At 45.0% G+C, this 22,036-nt stretch overlaps 1 protein-coding gene across 3 annotated transcripts in view; it reads right to left on the bottom strand.

The window, feature by feature from the left end:
• Positions 1 to 5,955: 5,955 nt before the first annotated feature.
• CHST11 (carbohydrate sulfotransferase 11) overlaps positions 5,956 to 22,036 on the bottom strand; it is a 170,217-nt gene continuing 154,136 nt past the window's right edge. For all 3 annotated transcript variants that reach the window (XM_059817090.1, XM_059817091.1, XM_059817092.1), the window contains exon 3: positions 5,956 to 6,804. In XM_059817090.1, coding sequence (XP_059673073.1) covers positions 5,956 to 6,804 — 849 coding nt within the window. The remainder of the gene's footprint in view (positions 6,805 to 22,036) is intronic.

Raw genomic sequence — 22,036 nt, forward strand, 5'->3', positions numbered from 1 at the left:
TTGTCAGTCCCTGTGGCAGTATCAGGGATCGAGCTCTTCGGTTATCTTACAAGCAGCGAAGAACTTTGCCCACAAGCTGTGTACCCAAGAGCTGTGCCCATTATCCCAAAAACAGAACGTTCCATTTTTGTATGCATGTGATATCAACTCTCTAAAGCCCCCCCAGCTCACCTCGGCCATGGCTGAGCTCTGCAGCTGCTCCCCACTGCTTGCCTGGGCTCGGTCCCCTGGCATGCCCTGTCCCACCTGCCCCATTGCAGCCAGAGGAATTCTCCTGGCCCTGGTTTCTGCGTGACACCACACTTCATCTTTGTGAACGCAGATGTTATTGAAGTCGATGGACTCTCTCAGGGCAGTGTAATAGCTTGCTTAGACCCATGTACTGCTGGAACAGGATTGCATCGCTTTGAAGCATGTGTAATCCTTGCCCAGCCAAGCTGGAGGGGGAGGCAGAGAAATCAGCACAGTGGCTGGAGCCAGGCTAATCACTCACTTACTTAGATCGAGTCCTTCTCAAGACATTCTTAATTATCTCCCTCTCTGATTGAGATTGCAGAGGAAACAAATCACTGATGTTTTGAAATGTGAAGGTTGTTGTCTTAATACTGCACAGCCAGGCTGTGATTTCGGGAAGCTGTGCTGCAGTTCTGCCTATTCATGGGGGAGTACAGGGGTGGGGCATTTGAGGTGGGAACGGGCTTGGTCTCTAAAGATAGCTAGTGCCCCACCATGTGCTATGACACTTTCTCAGCAGTTCCTATTTTCTGTTTGTCTCTGCTCTCATTGTGAATAATTTTTGCCTTGTGAGGAGCGGGGCTGGCAGATTAAATGGTCTGTTTGCCACTGGCAGTCCTGCACCCAGAATATGGCATCCAGTTTTGGGGCCCTCCCCAATTCAAGAAGGATGTTGAGATGCTGGCGAAGATACAGTGACAGGCTACCAAGTTGTTCAGGGACCTAAAGCATATAACCGAAAAGGACACTTTGAGGAATCTGGCCTTATTTAGTCTGGTGACAACACGGCTAACTGGGAACCTAGTAGCAGTCTACAACTACTTGAAGGGGACTTAGAAACAAAGCGAATGCTAACTCTTCCTCCAGTACTGATAGATGATGGACACACACTGAAGGCGAGGAGCCTCACAGTGCCACTAGGAAAAAACATCTCTACTGGGAGGGTAGTATGGCACTGGAACAGGTTGCCCAGAGAGGCTCTGAGCCCTCCATCCCCAGAGGTGTTGAAACCTTGGCTAGCCAAAATCACAGCTAACCTAGTCTTAGTGAACTTCAGCAGTAGGGTGGCCCAGCTGACCTTCAGCATCCCTTCCAACAACATGGTCACAATGGTGAGCAGTTATTTTCTAAACGTATGTTTTTCCCAAGTGTAATTTATGGTGCTGACTTCCTCACCCAAGTTTGTCTTCAAAGCTCAGCTTTTTGGCCTCAGCGAAAACCATGGATGAGACCATGCAGGTTTGGGGACTGCTGGAAATGTTTAACTCAAAGCCTTTGTTAGCAAATTCACAAGAAGGTGGGCAAGCACATGGCCTAAAGCTCATCAGATAGCTGGAGTTTATGTCATCTGACTGACTCTAAAACACCCTTGCTTGAGGTGGGATGATGTTTCTGGGCATGCGACAGGTCTTGACAGCCTTCATCCTTGCTGGGCGGGAACTTGGGAAGGAAGGGAGCAAGAGGGATGTTGTCAGGTGAATTTAGCTTTCCTGCTCCACAGCAGTAGATAATTTTGCATCTTCTGCTTGTCCTGCCACAATAACCCTTGCAAGAAAGCAAAGCTATGCAGACAAAAATCCCACCCTCAGCCCTGAAAGCACGAGACAGAAATAAAGCACACAGACAGGAACTTTCTTCCTTCAATTTAATTGAAGTTACTTAGAAAAATAATCAGGCTTGAATGGCTTTTTTAAGGAAAGATTCATGAGCAGTTCACACTGTGTTGGCAATGTATAATTTAGCTTTTTTCTTTATTAATATTTAGGTATGAGGAGATACTTTTCTACAACAAGCCTTCTACTGCATACAAATAGGTTAAAAAAAAATCCAACCCCACATCGATGTTAAATTATTCGTACACATTGTATTGTGCATGCATGTAAGAAAATAACACTCTCTGTAACAAGAGTAATAGTAAGGACAGTCCCTTTTTGTACCTGAAAAGTGCAGCAGACTACAGTGAAACCCTAAAACATCTGGGGTCAATTTACTTCTAAAAGCACTTTTGCTTGTGGATTATTTATTTCACTTGTCTTACGCAGCGCATGGTTCAGGCAGTTCGCACGTTTCTGTGCTAATGGACATGGTTTATGCAGAGTCTGAAGCATGGACCAAGTCAGGTTTGGGGGGACATCCCACTGCCCAGGAGTCACCACCATGTTCAGAAGGGCCAAATCAGCCTGGGCTCCAGGTTAAGGTGCTTGGGGCCATCAGGTGGGAATGAGCCCCCAGCTGTGTGTATTGTGCCGGGTAAGGAGTCGCGGGCACTGCTGGTCTCAGCACTGGCCCTGCCGAAGGACGGGCACTGGCTGCTCAGAGATGGGAATCACTGCTGCTTGAGCCTAGCGGCTTTGAGGGGGCTGGGGACAGAGGTGGGGAGTAGGACCTTCCCTGCTGGGTCCTCTCTGCGCTCACCACTGCTTGACCATAACTAATGCACATTCTTCTAAGCCAGCAGCTCCCCGGGTGGCCCTCACAGCCTCATGGGCACATCTGTATCTTGCAATTTGCTGTGGCTGCAGTTTTGCCTGTTCCGTCTCCCGGGACCGGCTGTGGCCGCAGAAGAAATGAACCCAGGAGGCAGGCAGGGCTCAGGAGCAGACCAGCCCCTCTGTTCCTCCAGCTGGGAAACCCAGCGAAGAGGCGGGGGTAAAACCATTCCGGATCCCCCACTGTCCCTGCACTGCAGCTGGTAGCTGCCAGCTTGCTGAGAGGAGAAGGAATGACCCTGAACACCCTCCCGTGTGGGGGCAGTGGGAAGAGATATTTTTTGACTCAAACAACACAGTCAGCAGACCAAAAAAAAGACTATTCCTTAACATTTGTGGTCCTCCTCTGACCTGGGCTTTGTGCTCAATGCGCAGGACATGATCATATCCAGCATGTCAGCTGTTAATTTTAAACCCAAATCTACAGCCCATTCACAGCATCCCAAAATAGATATAACACGCTAAATGGACAGTTTGTAGTAGTTTGGGATCAAGGTTTTTAAAAAGCAAGTGACTTTTAAGTACCCACTTCAGTCCACATAAAAGCCATCTCAGTGCAGAGCATCGGGGAGTCAGAATTCGGGTAATCAAACCCAAAGCTGCTGCTAAAAATCCCAGCTCGAGCAGCGCTCACCCCTCAGATCTCCTGAACATGTTTTTCACCTAAAGGTTTTCTATCAATCATAGCTGTCACATAGGGTTTTTGTGTCTCCAAAGCAGTGAAACTGAAGAGAGTACTTCAGAACAGGTGACAGAGAAAAGTACAAAAAGGAAGGGGGAAGCACATCCCATTTTTAAAATACTTACTTTCTGAAGCAACTTTTTTCTTAAACAAAAAAAAAATTCACATCACATTCTGTTGGAGGGATTAACAGCTAACTGAAGAGAAAATTGGACCAAAATATTAGCACTGTCGGATAAAAGACCAAACAAGCACACAAATAGCTTGTGGGAAATATTGGAGGGGAAGAGGGGAAATCTACCCTCAGACAGATTATTTTGTCTTTTTAACGAACACGTAACCATTGAACTATGAACAAAAGAAAGTCAGGGCACAATGTGATAGGCTCTTTGCAACAGCTCTGCATACTCTAAATGAGACAAAACTGCTTTCAAGTAAAACACCAGCCAGCGATCAGCAACTGCTCAGGAATTCAGAGCTGTCAGGCGCAGCCAGCCAGCTCTTCACTAGCCACTGGGTCAGTGCTCCGGGTTATAAATAGGACCCGGGTTATAAAAACTGTGGCTTTTCCAGAATGGATGAGAGATTTATTTCTAAGATATGATAAAAAAAAAAATGACCTGAATCCTGGCTAAGAACAAATCCAATTGTGAAAGCACCTCAGCTGCTGTTTGTTATGTTAGTTTGTTCTTCGCTGAGATTTATTCAGCGACTTATTTTTATAAAGTAAGATGGAACCTCTTTTTTTTCTTTAACCACGTATGTATCCTGGAGACTAATGTAATTCAGCTACTGTACAATCCGATATTTTTAGGATCTGGCTTTGATGCTGTTAAAACAGCTCTGCCTTCAGCCGAGTTTATTTAAATCTTCACTGATTTTTTGGAAGGGGCGGGTTTGCTCATGAGATTGACACGCAGGCAAGTCAAACCCCCATTTTAACAACCATTCAACTTTAAAACAGATTTTAGGTTCCCACAAGTGCCTCGACTTAAGCCTCTGCCTCCTGCCCACCAGCTGGCTGCCGGCGCTGCCAGCCCAGGACGGGAGAGCTTGGGGCAGCTGCAGACCATTCCCCAGGCAGGTGCCTGCTGCCCGCTTGGCCATACACCTCACCTGCATCAAATTAAAGCAACATTTGGACAAGCCTGTACTTCTGCACACTGAGCCTGCTAATAGATCCACACTGAAATCTCATTTTTCATTATGTATTTGCTGTGAATAGATTATTACTTGCTTGCCCAAAACAATCTCTCTGTGCGCTACGACTGGTACAATCTGCCATCCCAAAAGCTGTTATACACAAAACAACCGCTACTGAGATGTTCACCTTAAATAAAAAGGTCATGGTCTCACACTAGAGCTGACTTAGATAAAATACCAACCCACTGGAAATTAGAAACATCCCTGTCAATGGTATTTAGGCATCAACTAAAAAACAGACGACTTCCCCTTCCCCCTAGGAAAAAGCCATTAAACCAGCATGTAGGAAGATGAGTGACCTTTTTTATTGCCTTGCATGCTTAGAGATCAACACCAAGATGACTTTCTGATTTTTTAAATTACATGCCCACATGCTTTATAGCAATGTATCGTGACCGGTGTTTTTTGAGCCAATTTTGGTTGCCCATCTTAAGATCCAATTAGGGAGGCATGACTTTTAGAGGATGGACCTCCCTCCACTCCCATCCTGGATACGAATTAAGTCAATGCCAATTGCTTTGGGCATTCAAAAATCTCTACAGTCACTTTCAAAATGCTGATTTTTTCTGATGGACCGTCCGCAAATCTGCATTCATTTAGGCTGGCAGGCTTTAAATTAAGAGACAATGGGACTGGTCATATTCTTGATAAAATCATTAAGTCCAGACTTATAAGAAGTTCATGGTTTCTCTTCCCAAGGAATACGTTCATATTTCTTTCAGTCATGGGTTTTAGATACCATGAATCTATCAAAATATGTTTTACTTTTCACTTTCAGGGCTAGAAAGATAGATTTTTTTTTTTAGTACACTTAAGTGCAATATCACTTTCTGAAGAAATTATTTTCACCATTCTTCTCAAAGCGTGTGGTATCAAGAACCATTCCCGTATTTACCTGCATCAGTGGCTAACGGAAGAATATTATTACCCAGAGACAGGCTCAACTGAGCACAAAACCAGACTCCTTTTGTCCAAATGTTATCTTATCTCTGCTGCTGAAGTGACACCTACCAAGAGACCATGTTTTAAATAAGTATAAATAACATTAATTAGAATTGGAGGAATGCAAGATCAATGAAATTCACCAGAACACAATCAACATTTTTTTAAAACAGTGTAGCAGTATTATTCATTTCTATAGCTAGATCGTCACAGTCCTGTTACCCTGCAAAGAGAGCTGTCCTTTCTTACAGTTGATTTAAATAATTTTGACTGTGCTGCTCGCAGCATCATTCAAAAAAAGAAAATATTAATTTACAAAATAACCCATTCTCCATATTTATTCTGACAAATAAAAATCTTAAATAAAACAGGCTTTCTCTCCCTTCTCTCCCCCCAATCCATCCCTCATTCCAATTTCAGGTAGCTTGGCACTGAGTAATTGAACATTAAAAAATCAAGTTTGTAGACTTCATACAGCTGCGTTTGGTGCTCGGTGCTGATGTTCTGGAAGAACTCTGTGGTCATTTCATCAGTAGTTCTGGTAGACTTTGCATAGGTGGGGAACTTCAGGTAGTTGCCTACTCCCGCCAGCTGGAGAATGTAATTCGAATCCTCTTCGAGCGTTTCGTATTTTCCTATGAGGTCGTAGTGGATGTGGCAAGGGTGGCAGAGGGAGTACACAGTCTGCCAGTGCTCGTTGAAGGGTTCTTCTCTTTGGGTGTGTGGGTCGATGAGATATGCCACAAACTCTTCAAATTTCACGTCATCGCCTTTACGCAGAGCTTCCTGGGTCGCATTTTTCCTCTGGCGCCTCACAATTTTGGTGCCGTATCGCTTGTGGAAGGAAGTGTTGTACTTCTGGGTGAACTTGTTCCTGTAGGCTGACACCAGTCTCTCAAAAGGCTCGCGAACAAAGAGGAACTTCATGTAGTTTTTCAAGCGGTGGTTGATCTCTGGGATGCTGTACTGGTTGAGGGTCTTCAGGTTCGAAGACACATGGGCTTCGTTGGCTGGGATTTCCATCGGATCGCTGTACTTGCCTCTTCCTGTCAAAACCATCATGACTCTCTTCCAGTTTGTGCAGGCCACTTTGGGAACATAGCAATATATCATTTCATGATCTTCATCCACGACCAGGTGTTTGAGATCGTTGGGTGTCAGCACGCGGCGCTTCCTGCTAGATACACTGTTCGCTCGGCACGTGTCTGTCACTTGGTCTCGTCTAATCTGATGAAGAATTGCTGTGTTGGACAACTGCAAAGAAAGCACAGGCTCCAGTAAGTCAAGCGGCTGGGAAACTCTTACTGCCTTTTGCTTATTTGACAAATTAATAGAAAAGTAGATTACTGCCTGTATAGAACAGTTCATTATGTCGCTGAGTAAAATTGTTCCTATGCTAGAAAATAAACTCTTTTTGTCTCCAAACTTCTTGATACGTGCTACTTAAATGCTGTTCACAAAGAAAGTGCCCAGAGCTTTGCTTTGAAGCCAACATAAAGGAGCACAAGCGCTCACACAGTCTGGTGGCAAGTGTATTTACAGCACCCTCATCCTGAGATGCAGTCACTGCTTTTCTTAGTCCGGGAAAACAGATCTTCCCTCCACTCTGCAGTCCATCCCACGGCCATAGCAGTGCTGGACCCTGCCTGACCTTCTGCTGCTGAGATGGGGTCGGAAGACACCAGAGTTGGAAAATTTGTCAAAATGAGAACGGTATGTGCTCTTGTTGCTGATGTCTTTTATGCTACAGAATTAATAATTGCGGCTTGTTTCTTGGCTATGACCTTGGCAGAAGAAATTAAGCCCATGGAGATTCCTGCTACTCCCCAAGGGGAACATTCACTCAGATGTGACTTCTTGAGGAGCAGGGAGAGTATTAGCTATAAATTTGCCTTTCCGCTAAACCCTTATTGACAGAGAAGGAAAGAGTGCATGGCCTTCTAACACACACAGCACTATATTCGCCCATAGCCCTTTTTTTGTTAATAGCACCCTAACTTTCTACTGTTACTGCTACTGGATGCTTTGGAGAGGCTGTAATCTGTTTTGGGGAGGCCCACAGGGGAGCTGCACAGAGATGGCCATGGTCTCGCCACCAGCAACCTCCTGCCCAGACTGTGTCCAGCGACAACAGCGAGAGCTTCTGCTAAGGCAGGTAACGAGCTCTTCTGGGAAACAGGGAATGTTAGCCCAAGCAAAGGACCATGCCAACGCAGAGCTCCTGTGTTTGGTTACTCAGAGCCATCTGAGGTGTCTCTGAATGGCACGGTGTTTTGCTGTGCAGCCCTACCCTCACAGCTACAAATGCCTTTTTACATATTCTGAAAAAATTGCATCAAAACAGCAGGGGGAAGGTTTTGGTAATGTTATTTACAGCTACTTAACCCCACTTACCTGTGTATTTCAAAGAGCCTTACGCGCAATAATTTGTTTAGCCCCAAAGCCAAGTATTAAGGCAAGTATTGACCTTCCTATCTGATAGGCAAGGAGGTCTGACATTCCTTCTTGAATGCTGAGTCTTTCAAAAGTGTTTATCTGGTAACTTCTAGTTAGGTTAACATGAATCACAGGACACTGCAATGAAGCAGTTGAGGCAATGTAGACTGTCCACATCTGCTATGGGGCTGCACAGCCTTTGGTTATAGGGGTCTTCCCCCTCGATGGTATAATACCCTTAGCAAATGGTTTTGCACCAGCTTGGGGGTTCATACTGAACCTCCACTTCCTGCAGCCATGGGTCAAATCTCTGCTTTCAATATCAGTAGTTAGCCTTGATTCATATTAAAAAAAACCCTCAAAGAACAGGATCCAAATGCGTTTTAGAGGCAAAACCCAATCCAAAGCCCAAGATGGGACCAAGCCAGCTGTAGGATTTCCGAGCTTTGGTGGGAAAAGAGATAGAAATTGTATTGTTACAGGCAAGCCCTAAGAGCCCAGGTTTCACCCACGCAAGGGGCAGCAAAAGCCATTGAAACATGTGAGCAGCAGAGACTCTAGCTCCCTCTGAGCTGCGGTGGGTTGCAGAGGAATGTTCTCGTGGGATGGGCAACACCAAGGGGCTGGTGCACCTCAAACTTGGGCAGGAGGATTTTTCTTCTTCAGGATAGCATTTATGTGCCAAGCCTGGGATCTCTGTATTTTGTACAGTGCCACCCACCACTTCTCTGAATTCCTGGATACTTTCCTCATCTCATTTCTTTAGCCCATTTGTTCAGCAAAATGTTGGCTAATGGTTAAAACGTGCAATAGCCCAGTGCAGCTCCTTTAGACAGCTTGGCTTGTCTTTTGTGCGTGTGTGGTATCCCCCTGAATACCTCCCAGGTGCATTTCAAAGGCAGTTTTGTGTTATAGTCCAAGAGATGAGAAACCAGATGTGAAATGTGCTTCATGTTTCCTAGGAAAAGTGACTGGCAGGGAGTTTCCAAAATAAGACGTTAGAAAGCAGTTGTCAAGGACCACACAGATTTTTGAAGGAAATTACTTCTTCTGTTAAAAAAAAATAAAACCCCTATTTCAATTTATGCTGTCCTCACAGAGAAACAGAACTAATGGTCAGCTCTATACTGGTTAGAGTTATCAGTATAGTACTAAATAAAGAACTAAACAATACCCTATGCAAACACACATACAAATTCTCCTCTGCAGACAGATAAAATGCTAAAATCTCTCCTCCTGCATATTTTCATCAATATCATATAGCACAGGACTGCTGTTTGCCTGTGGTTTTAGAGTAAAAAAAAAAAAAGAAATGCCTGAATATACCACTACATTACAATATGTTAATGCACCGTATTTGCTTTTCTGGTGCTGTTCTTGGGATAAATACAGAATTAAGTGGATGAGATTCTATGGCCTGATTTAGATAGAAGGTCAGATTTGATAATCTAATGGTTGCTTCAGACCCTAATCTGCAGATGAGTCTTTGTAGAGCTGTGCTTTGCTCCTGATTTCATTCCTACATCAATAGGGTAAGCACTTCTTCTCCATACATTAACATTAATGAGATTTTCAGGCATTCGGAGTAAGGGGAAAAATGCAGCCTTAGTATTTGCAATTGCAAATGAGATTGTACTACATTAAATTCGCTTAAAAGATGATACTTGCGCATTTTGAAGTGGTACTTGCCTCCCGCTCTTTTTAACATGGAAGAAATATGAAGAAATGGCATACAAGTTTGGTCAGCTACATTTACTAAGTATACACCAGCACCCCAGGGTCAGCTCTGCACGTGCTCTGGCCTGTCCGGCAGCACACGGAACACATATTAAGTACCAATGTAACACTTAAAAGGGTATTGCCCTATTCTCATACCATTTGGTATGGCTGATGGATGAAGAACCATGCAGAAAACACAGTTTTGAAAACTCTACTTCCTTTTTTTTTTTGCGTCTTGACTTCAGCTTATTGAAAAAAAAGGCCATTTTAGTGACTGTCCTAGAACGATGCCAACTGTATCAAAACCCATTTTCTTCTGCAGCTGACTAACACACCCGATGCACCCTGGAAGAGCTGACCTACCTGCTTCGCCCAGAGAAGCAAAGAGTCCTGCTGGCTCTCCATGAGGTTTAATGGTAACAGCCCTCTTGCTGAAGGAGCGGGCGTCATGAAAGCCACACTCGCACTGCACTAGTGAAAAGTCGGGTAAGGCACTGGACAGCCTTTAATGGAGCTGCTGCTGAACCACCAAACTCTTCCTCATAAGCTGCAAACCTCAGAGGACATCATGCTCCATGGTCCCCAGAGCCTACGGCACCATGCGAGGTAATCACAACATTTTTCAATTTGATATTTTGAAATTATATATTAATACTGAGTTATCTGATGCTAATATGGTTCCTTCTCATTTTAAGTTACAGGCAAGGCTTTTAAGCCACATAATAATTTCACTCCTGAAGCTGGTGAGGGGAACTGGGAAAAGAATAAGATCACACGAGACTGGAACTATTTAAACTAGAGGTCTGCTTGGCCAGTGAAAACGTGCTTACAACTAATGAGGAAAATAGATGCTACAGATTTAAACAATTAGGGCCACGGACTGTCTTCCCCCGAAGCTGTTATAGATGTGGCTACAGCAGAGTTATGAGGGCACAGCTGCTGCCTGGACACTGACTGCTGCATCTGTGGTCATTACCAGAGGTCCCTGCTGATCCCGCCGTTCAAGAAGCCACAGTAAGTAATGGCCTAAATCCGCCCCACTTTCTGAGAGGGCACTTTTAAGCATGTGTGCAGGTTACCCTGAGAGCAGCGTGGGGATGGTGATAAAGCCAGTGCTTGGGTCTGTCCTCTGACAGTTCAACTTGGACTTCAGCTGGGCATTAAAGGTTTTGGGAAGACATCTGATAAAAGCATCCGTTCTTCCCTGAAAGGACTGACAACACCATAGACGCACTTGATCACAGGTTTTTTTTCCTGCAGAAGTTGTAACGGGGGACAGAGAAGAAGGCTGTGTCAAGATCAAAGTTCTTCTTCCTTTTCTGATGCAGCAACTGAGTTGAACAGGGAGGCAACAGGAGCAGCAGGAGACTCCCAAGCTCAGCAGCATTTAAAAGAAGGAAAAAAATAGTCATCTGGGGACCCTCTGATCCCAGAAGCTTCTCATCTCCATCAGTCCCAAACTAACAACGAGGGAGGAAAGCTAAGTCCAGCACACTCTGCTTATGTGGATGGCTTCTGTACAGTGTAGAGGGGGCCAGGCTTTGAGTGTGGTGCACTAGAGAATATACTGACCAGCCATATATATGCTGACTAACTGACAATCATCAACCCACGACATGCAAAGGTTATTCAAGGTAAATCACAGTAATGACGTGGGAGGTATTTTCTTCTGGTTACTTAGGCACAGCAGGATAAAATAATCTTTGAGGGCCTTTCCAAGCTTGATGGCCAAGCAGCAAGTTCAGATTTAAACACAGGACGCTTTCAATTAATGTTTTTTTCTGAATATAGTAGTGTATTGCAAACTAGGATCAGAGATCAATCCAATTCACAGGTACCTGCACTGAAAGCACTTTTTTAATAGAAGGATGGAAATACCTAAGTGTCACTCAAAAAAAAATTAATTGAATTTCACCTCGCTATAAAAAATTAGTGTGCAAAGAAGTATCCCCCACACTTACAAGGCAGGCTGCCTGCACCTGCCACTAGTTCTGCACATTACTGTACCCAGGCTCACAACCACCCTATGCTGGGTGTCAATTTGGGCATGGCAGACTAAAGAGCAAAATTATCCAAATTAGTTTAGAACGGAATAAGGATGATAAATGTTGTGAATGGGGTCTGCAGTCCCATGTCCTGCTAAATTGCTTTTTCTCTTCAGTTTTGCATTAATGAAGACTGTGCATCTGCCTTTAATTTTTCAGTAACACTTGTGTTTGGAGGTTTGAGTTCTGTCCTATGCTAGAACTACTCAAGTTGCTGTGGCATTCCCCTTACCTGTGGTCCAAGCAGCTGCATCTCTGCTGAACAGCCGGTTGGGTCTACCCAGTAGCACTGGTAAGCTTAGCATAAACCAGAGCTCATCTCCACCAAATTCTTCTTAATGGTATTTGTTTAGAAGGTGTGTGCAGCAGGCTCATAATCCACTGAAAACAAGGTCTTAATGTGAAAAGTGTCAGACAGACTAACTATAGGTGGCACTAACGGTCCTAACTAACAGACATGGAGAGAGGCTCATATTTCAGTTGACTAAAATCTCTCAGGTATTATCAGCTCTCCTTCCCCCAGCCCATGAACCACACAGCCGAGTTCCAGGAGGTGTTTGGCATTTAATATATAAAATCTTTCTCAGTATTATTTATATTTTCCCAAATGCTTAAGGGGTTTTTTTTTGAGCATGAACTTACATGCAAGCACGTTTCCAATCCTGTTTTCACATAAAAAGCATGAATAAGATTCTTGCAACCTTGATGGACAGCCTTGAAGTTACAGACATATTTTAGACTATTTTAATACTTGGCTTTTACAATTTGGATCCATAACTACCCTACTTGGTGTACATGTATTCTCTACACCAAATTCTAGATTGTTTTCTTAAAAATGTTCAGCATTAGACAATAAAGGGGAACTAGCACTTTTTCATACTTGACAGTCCAAGCATAACTGTTTCTGAAATCATCACAAATAATTATTACTTTTTGCAGATTTCTACAGATGACAGTCAGACAATTACAGCTATGTGAATCAACACACTGAATCTAAAAGAACAATTGCATTTTACATGAAGGGATGTTATTAAACTGACCTGGACTATGATAATTTAAGTAATAGCTTCGCAACATTTCGTACTTTGACTTATTTCACATTTCAGAGCATATTATTCCTGACTTAACTTTTTCAAAAATTTCCAGCATTCAAATGAGAATCCCACCAAAACCTCAATTAATATTTGTTCAGAGTCCAATAAAGCAGACTAGAAAGCACATCATGTGTACTGGAGATGGAAATGCTTAACATCTTCTCTGACAACTTGCAGACAGACAAACTGGAATACAAATTTGCTATGAAAATGTCTCCACAGAGTGGCTGGATAATAGAAGATAATAAAATTAATATTAACTTAGCAACATTTTTACTAAGTGAGAAAATTATAGAGACAAATTATAACCTCTGAAGGAAATTCTTGAAATATTACAAAGTTGCTTTCTTTTCTCCATTTCATGCATTGAACTTATTGCCCCACAGAGACGATAAGGCCGAATATGCATTTTTTTTCAAATAATTCCCTGTATTGCAACCCAAGATAATGATAGCATTTTCAGTTCCCATTCTACAGAATGCACCGGAGCTATGAAAAGAAGGATCAAAGGTGTTGAGAGTAAAACAGTCACACACAGTAGCTACTAGCACTGTATTGTCAAAAAATCCTAAATTGCTCCACATATTCCCTCCTTCTTCCTATACAGGGTCCCAACTTTGGCTGTGTGCATCCTTGTGCATGCATGTAGAAGGGACGGGTGAAATAATTCAGCAGTTGCATTACTTCGGGTACGGAGGCTACAATTATTTGAATAACCACACACCCCAAACCTGCATCAACATTGGCATTCACTCTTCTTTGTCCAGGTACATGATTTGGGTACTCGAAAAGAAACAACACTAAACCAGTCAAAAAATCTGGCAGCAGACATGCAGCTGCAGATGCTGATGCTTTCCTGAGAAAACTTCACAACTAGGTCATTAAGTATGGGCCTTTTTGTCTTGGAGAGAAAGTAAAGTACCACAGGGAGCCTAAATGATGCAAAAATCTCCTTGAAAAATCACAGACTGACACCAAGTGACACCAGCTGTATGTTAAAAGCAGCTTTTTAATCAGCCTAAGACTCCGTCATACAGTAAGGTATGGATTCAGGAAGAAAAGAACGAGCCCCCTTCTAAATGCCACTTTCTCCTGTATAATCCCAAACATCTTCGGAAGCCTGTCCATTCCCATTCTCCCTGGTAGAAACTATTTGTTGTCACGACTCATACAATACATAGAGTTTGGGGCTAGTAAGATGAATGTATACATCCTGTAAAATATCTCCTCTGAACAAGCAGATGGAAAAGTTGGAAGTGCCCAGGAAGACCAGGCAGAAAGACCTATGGCCTGGCCACAGAGGGGGTGAAGGATGAGCCGCCATGTGTGTTGCTATATGGAAGCTCTAGGGAGATCTTGCAAACACAGGGGAAGCAAAATTGAAGTGACCGAGTTCAAGTGCAATACCCCAAAGAGGTAAGAAATCATCAGGAAGGCCAGAGGAGCCTTGAGCTGGGAATAATTAAAGCAAAAAATCTTCATGCTGGTGGGTTTCTTGGAATTTAATTTATAGAAGACAAGTTTGGAGCCTCGTGGTGCGTGTACAAAGACCACTTTGCATCGTCTTTCCCGTGGCCAACACTGGCTGTCGGAAAGGAGGGGGAGAAGGGGAATTTGGCAGATGGCCAATCCCTTTTTTTTTCTGACAGCAAAAAGAAGCGGCTGAAACCCCAGGGCCAGGACCTCAGCAGCGGCAGCGGGGCGAGAGTGATGGAGCTGCGCTGCCTTCCCACGGCAGAGGCTCTGCTGCCGGGAGCCTGACCTCCCCGCACCACCGCTGAAGCGGTTCGCCGACGCTTTGACAGAAAAGGACGGTGCGTGATGAATTTGTCTGCTCCTGGCTCACTCTTTAAGTGCAGCCATAAATCACCATTTGTATTAAAAAGCTGGCTATCTTATGAATTTAATTTTAAAATTAAAACTTTCTGGCCTATCCCCTCCAACACACGCGCACACACACACACACGTGCATACATGTGACGCCTGGCGCTGAGCTCATGCTCTCTGTATCTGTGCATGTAATCTTTAACACAGAAGGACACAACCACGGTCTTTCCAACCCTTCCTGGTCCCCAGGCATGGATGTTTCACCTTTACGCTACAATCACTGGTCACTCAAAGCTGCCTCAAGTAGCTCTTAGGAGCCCCTACGTATCACCCTTGATGGACTTAATTACACTAAGGGGTGATGGACAGACATACAGCAGCAAGGAGTGAGTTTGCTCTCACAGAGCTGCGAGATGGGGAGTGGGGACCTGGCGGTGGGCACACCAGCATGCCACATCCAAGGGTATGAGGCTGCACTCTATCTTCTTGTCTGAGGGAGAGCTGTTTGCATCTGGCCTCACCTGGGAATGCCCCTTGCTGAGGATACGCTGCTGCTGGCTGCAGCTGCTTGGGAAAGGGGCGAGCTTGCAGAACTGCCTCCAAGTCCCCAGGGACTGTAGATATAGTCAAAGAAACTTCCACCGTTTATCTTGTGATTCCCAGGTTGCATTCAAGGTGTAGATGGATTGCCAACTGGGAGAACCCAAGCCTGGGGATGAACACGTGCATTGGGAAGCTCGAAGCCAAGGGAGTGACCTGTAGCTGCTGTACTCTGCTGTCATCTCTACTGTGGGAGCTGTAGATGTGGTTTTCAAGGAGAGGCTTGAGAACTGGTTAGCAAAAGGCATGCCACAGACATCTGCAAATGGTGCACCAGGAGGAGCACTGGGCTGGGGATGCATGGAGTCAGCCAGGGTGGAGCTGGGAGTAGTCCTTACAAAACAGAATAAGAAACTGCATTTTAACATAGCTGGCATCTAGGAGACAATGGAAAAACTGACATTTATTTCTCTGTTGCAAGAAGTTGTGGTAGTAGGGATGAGATAAACTGGGTGGAGGGAGGAAACAGGACGAAGTAGATACGTAAATACAAAAATACATAAAAAATTCCACAAGGAGAAAGGGAATAATCTGCTCTCTGGACTCACTGTGGTGAGGACAAATAGCAATTAAGCTGAACAAGAGAGACTCAGTTTAGATGCAGGAAAAATCCCAACAGAAAGGATAAGATATGTCTGTGCTGAAACAGAGTGAGGAATCTCCAGCATTGGGAACCTCCAGGAACCTGCCCAAGAAGGTGTCAGAGGGACCCAGATGATCCTACCATGTGGACAGGTGTCTCCTCGTGGGTCCTTCAAGCTTCATGAACCTGGAACGGTGGCTTCTGGAAGCTAAGCTCACTGTTGAAAACCTAGGTATTTTACATGCTTCAGGAACAAGGCTTTCAGCAAATGCTGCAGAGCCACACTGGCAGAGAGGCCAGCTAGTGCTTTGAATGAAAGCTCCCTCAGGAAAAGGCATCATCTAACTACCGGGCAGGCAGATACCAGACAGGTGCTCAGACACCACCATGACAGACGCCATGCGAGACCCTGCACAGGACATGGTGCAGGAGATGCAGGCAGCGTGAACACCTGGAGCTGCCTGGGACACACGTGCCCCACTTACCCCCAGCAGCTCTGACCTGGCAGCCCATGTTAATGGATTTCTTGGTAACACAAATCCTCCTCCTGTACCTCTGGATTGCAGCTTAGGTGTTACATAGTCAAGTAGAAATACTTATTTTCTTCTCAGCAGGATATCTGCTATTTTAACTGAATACAATTTACTCAGTCCCATGCTAAATCAGGGTAATACGTTTCCAATTTTTAACTCAGTGTGTAACGCACCAATATTGCTCCAAAGCTTTTGAAACCCGAACAGGAAAAACAGAAGATAGCTGCTGCATAGCTGGTTTCTTTACATATAATTTATGGGCTTTAGCAACCCGCTGGAGGAGAGGGGAACCCCGTAATTACATGTTTAGCTGTGTTGAGTCCCCGTCCCCCACGGCCGGGGCAGGCACTCTGTGGGGGATGCTGCGGGATGCCTCCTTCTAACATCTCCTCCCTCCCGCGAACCAAAGATACAGACTCAGGCCCCCACCAAGAAACGTGGTGACGAAGTAGGCGTGATCATGCCCAACAGCGTATAACCCTGCTGTAAGCTCTCCCCCGTGAGGCTGGCTTGCTGTCTAACTGGATGGCGCAAAGGCCTGGAGGAGGTGGGGAGGAGAGAGCTGATCTCACCCCCCAGCAGGTCGGTGGCAGAAACAAGAACAGATTTAATCTCCTATCTCAGTCTGACTTTTTTCATATAATGATTTGAATGAATTCATCTGGACACAGACTGGCAAAATACCTAAATACTTTGGATAATGGATTTTCTTCTCCTCAACTAAACTATTACAAATTAACATTGAATTTCTTTTACTTCCCCTTGGTGAGGTCATATTTTGCTCAGACTAAACCTTGCTGTTCCAACTTTTCCTGGCACATTTGTCCATGCCATTCACTAATGTTCACAGAAGGCAACTAACCAGGGTTGCTCATTCTCCACAGCCTTAATTACAGTTAACCGGAAACTTTTCACCTTTCTGCTGCTGTACAAAAAGAATTAGATGATCCCCTGCTTGAAAAGACAAAAGGCCTTTTCTATTAAAATGCTAGCATCCATTTATAATCTTAATTACAACAGGCTTCCCAGGAAACCTTCCTGCTGTGGAATGAAGTAGTAGAGAAATAAGATTCTGGGTTAACATGGAAAGCCTGTTTCATCAATAGCTTCCTAGGTCTGATTCCTTCTGTCTTGAGATAAATACCAGTGCCTCCAACCCTGAGGGATGCTCAGCCCCAAACAAGTCAGCAGTAGGCCTAATGCTGTAAGGATTAGACCCATGGAGGGGCCAAAGCAAAAGATGGAAGATGTACCATGATGCAGAGGAGGGATTTGTTTGCTTTTGCAATATTTTCTGATTTTGTTAAAAAAACAGATGTTTCAGTCTTTGTGCACTGAAAGAAACTCACTGCCAGTAGACGACCACAAATGACTCTACTGCAGGCTTCTCTGGGAAGCAAGGAGCATCTACGTAAGGCTGCCCTCTCTGTTGGCCACTGACACCTCTTCCCAAATGCCAATGTGCTCCACCCACTGTGCCAGCTCCAAACAGACGACAATAGCCAACACTTTGCGGATCCGACCGCCAGGCCCTCGCTGGAAACTTCTCATCTCCCTCTGAATCGCAGTGGGGGAGTCCTCAGCACAGCAACAGAAGAACAGAAAACATGCCTAGGTAATGTTCGTTAAATCCTGACAAACCTGAAGTGTCTGGGTTGTATTTTTAAGCATCTGACTTGCCACATTAAGCCTTCTTTTGTTGGAGCATGAGGGCAATGTTAAAAGTAACTTTCATCAGCGATTTAAGACAACTGGAAGGTACAACTATTAGCACGATGCCTTGTTAATTTTCCTCATCTCTACAGCTGTGTTTACTGTGATTTCTAAGGGTTCTCTGTCTCATCTAATAATAGATCCATTTAGGGACTGCATACTAAATGTTAACTTAAAATGGAAGAACAAATTCTTAGTATTTCTTTATATGGCAGCCATTTTTTTGAAACTGTTCCCTCAACTACACCCTGAAAGAAACCGCACATCATCTTTTTTTCCCTTTTTTTAACGCTCATTCTTTTTTAAACTTCCCAAAGAAAACGAGTAGAAAAGGCCACTCTGAGCTCTTGCTTTTGGGATCTGTCTCCGGCTGCAGCCAAGCTCTGTCTCCTTGCACTCCGCTCCTTTCACGGATGCTGAACGCGCGCCAGCCTCTCATCAGTTCCCTCTCTATCTGGTGAAAGGGCTGGCTCTCTCTTCGCTGCTCTCGTATCCTTGTCATCCGCCTTGTCCCACCTGCAGCTTGAGCATGCCAGCAAAAATCAGAAGAAAAAGGAGCTCCAGGACCAAGTTTTTAGCTAGCTCTTGCTCTGCATGCAAAATCCCCCAAAGCAGGTCCTCGCTGTCCCTGAGCTGACTGCAGTGCTAGGCAGGCACTCATGGCATTTGTGAGTGTGGAGGGCACTGAAAGATCGGGAAGATATCCCTTCTCCCCGAGCAGCAGGGCAAAGGGAGCCGGCGGAGAGGTGCCAACCCACAGCCCTCCGTCCCGAGGGGACAGGGGTCTGACAGCCAGGAGTGAGTCGAGGCATTCAGCTGCACGGGCGAGGGGAGCCAAGAGTGTGCACTGGATGGAAACGTGCCCTCTCCTGTGCAGCGGGGAACAGGACGGCTCTGTCCTGCACACAGGGCCAGTGCTGTTCCACCTCCCACCGGGCTCCTTGCGCGGCAGAGGGGTGCCCTTTGCCTTAAGCTGCTCACACAGGCAGCTTCCCCTCAGCACAGGTGAAGTGTAGAGCCTGGTGGTTTACACCCACTGTGCCGCTTTTTGGTATTACAGCCTTGGAAACGTACTTTATGGGGGAACTGACTGCTCGGCTATCAATACCTCCAGCTACCACTGGCTTCTGCTTGCCTACCCTTACCAGCTTGTTACTGTTCTCATGGCTTTTTATTTTTATAAGCTGCTTATTTTCTCTTTGATTAACAAATAATGCTAGTAAGCTGAGCAGGAATACATACATCTCCCTATATACATACGCCTATATACATCCCTGCCCAAATCCCAGTGGTAAGCACCCAGATGACACACCGGCTTATGTGGGTCACAGATCAGGGTGCACAGGTACTTCCAGGCAGTACTGAAGCACTGAAAGACATTCTCGTGCGTAAGTAGGTAGGACTGAAACAATTCAGTAGCACAGTGGAGGGAAAGCATGCACTGCTGCTGATCTTGCTTAGTAGGGTGCTCTGAGAAGCACCCACGGTGCCCACAGCCAGTCAGTACCTGGAACCGCTGTCACCTCTCTGATCATTTCAATCAAGACAGCTGAGGCACCTGATGGCTCCCGAGAAACACTGGGAATTGATGCTGTTCTGCCTTATTGAACAGAGGCTGTCCTTATCCAGAGATGCCAGGTAACATGGATTTAGGAGCAGGGAAAAGTGACAAGTTCACATAGTGCAGGAAGAGCTGTTATTCCTGACAGGAGAAGTAAACCTAAATGACAGTTTCCAGCTGAGAGAGCTGTCATTTTAGATTCTCTGTGCAGTAACTTTCACCCACCGGATCCATGAATGAAGAACTAATGGCTCCTCCTCCAACCTGCAGCGTTGCCTGCTGCAGGACCCATCTTTGCAAGGCAAAGCCCTTCACCCCATGGCAGGGCTTCCATGGCACAAATGCCTCCCACAAACACGCTGATAATGAACAGTGGATTTTGCTCTTTGAACATATCCTGCCTTTTATGAGATGCACCAGCAGAGCTGACCTAGAGATTAACAACAGCATCCAACTGCTCTCAACCCTTTTAGTTTTGCATTTCAAATACAAAAGTGATTTCATGAAAGTCTGCTTATCCTGTTGTTTCTAAATCCCTTTGGAGGTTAATAATAGCAGGAGCAGGACACCATGTGAAGGTCCATTTGCAAGGACCACTCTTAAAATGCCTTTGATCAGGTGTCTGCAACCCTATATCCATTCCTGTAATCCATCCCCATGTGTATTTTCCAACTGCTGTGTGTATCCCCGCTAGCACAAGCAGGGAAGTCTCACAAAGCCTCTCCCCAACTTCTCTTACTGTTTTCAGAGACCTTCTCTTCCTGCTTCACGACCTAACTTTATCTCTGGCTTTGTTTGTTTAAAAATAAGCTTTGCTCACAGGGGAAAGCAGTATGTGGAATTCACCACTTCCAGGAACAAACTGTAATTTCATTCAACTTCTGTCCTCCTGGGTGCTCTCTTCTTCCAGCTTGCCATCACCTCTCTTTATGCACATGCAAGTGCAAGCCTCCAACATTAGACCCTCTCCCTAGTGCTCTTCAGAAGCGGTCAAGGCCCCCTAACTCACCTTATTAACACCACTGTGCTCTCTCAGCCCCTGGTTAATGCAGCACAGGGTCCAAGGTAATCCCAGTTATTTTAAGGTTAGCCTTAACTCTTCATTCTGCCTGAACTTCTTTTTCACTGGTGCGTCTCACTGCTCTTTCCTCACTCTCCTCGGCTGCTCTTCATTTAACCCCTCCAGCATCCCTTTTGCAAGCTGCGCTCAGTACTGCTGGAGCTCAAGTTGAACTTTCAAACCCATGGAGGGCTGGGAGCAGAGGGGGGACATGCAAACATTTTCAAAGGAAGACATGAATGTTAAACAGGCTGAGCAGCTACCATACACTACTAGCTTAAACCTGATGCAGAACATCTGCTCCTGTTCTGCTTTTAATGATTCATGTTCTCTTGTCTGCAGCTCCAGAGAGAGAAGGACCACCTGAGCAGAGATAAACTGCAGTTCGCTTATACCGTTTCCAGGAGGAAAAAACACTTGCCAAGAGTAGCTGAGAAAAACTGAACTGCTGAACAGCCAGATACGCTATGCAGAGCCTACACATCAGCCTAGTAATACTTTTTTGTTCCCTCATCAGCCACCCCAACATTGCAGGCAGGATTGGGCCCCTCTCGTCCTCCCCTCCCCACTTAAGTTTTTGTGGATGAACTGAGATCGGTGTATCTTAGGAGCTCAACTGCAGCCTAAACTTACAGCTTACTGGAAGTACTATGAGGTCTCTCAGCTCCTTACAGCAAGGTAGTGGAGCAGCCCTGAGTCCACTAAAATATGGGCATATTTTAGCTATGACCTACCTTGTGAGGGACTAAAGGCAACAGATGTACACATTCAATGGGAACAAATGCTGGTTCCCAAATAAACCTCAGATAAACTGCAGAGGGATCTGCAGGTGCTGGCAGGATGGATAATTCATCCTGAAGCTGCATCTGGAGCCGTTATTGCAGACTGAGGTCTGGGATAAAAATAACACTCAGTACTTATCAGGTCTTTTTCCATCTGTAAACTTCAAAGCATAATCCCAGCTTTCCAGATGTGAGAAACAAGCCACAAAGAACTGGTCCAGTGTTGCTGCATTTTTCTACCATCTTCACAAGCTGAAGCTTGTCCTCTCCCAACATCTCTTCCCTGCCCAAGCGCAACTGTGCTGGGTTCAAGGCAAGGCAACCCAATGCTACCAGCAGTTTAAATTTTCTGTGATTCTGCTCCTATTTTAAGATAGTTATATAAAGGTTAAGTAAATGGATTAAACTGGAATCTCAAAATTCAGGTTGAGAAATTGTGGCAGTGGAGAATGCTGGTATCAGCAGATTACAGATATTCAAAGTGTTTGGGTTAGATTTACACCTTTCCCTCTTTGTTATTTCTTTCCTGACCA

The sequence above is a fragment of the Gavia stellata genome, chromosome 4, assembly GCF_030936135.1.
Source record: "Gavia stellata isolate bGavSte3 chromosome 4, bGavSte3.hap2, whole genome shotgun sequence".
NCBI classification, from domain to species: domain Eukaryota; kingdom Metazoa; phylum Chordata; class Aves; order Gaviiformes; family Gaviidae; genus Gavia; species Gavia stellata.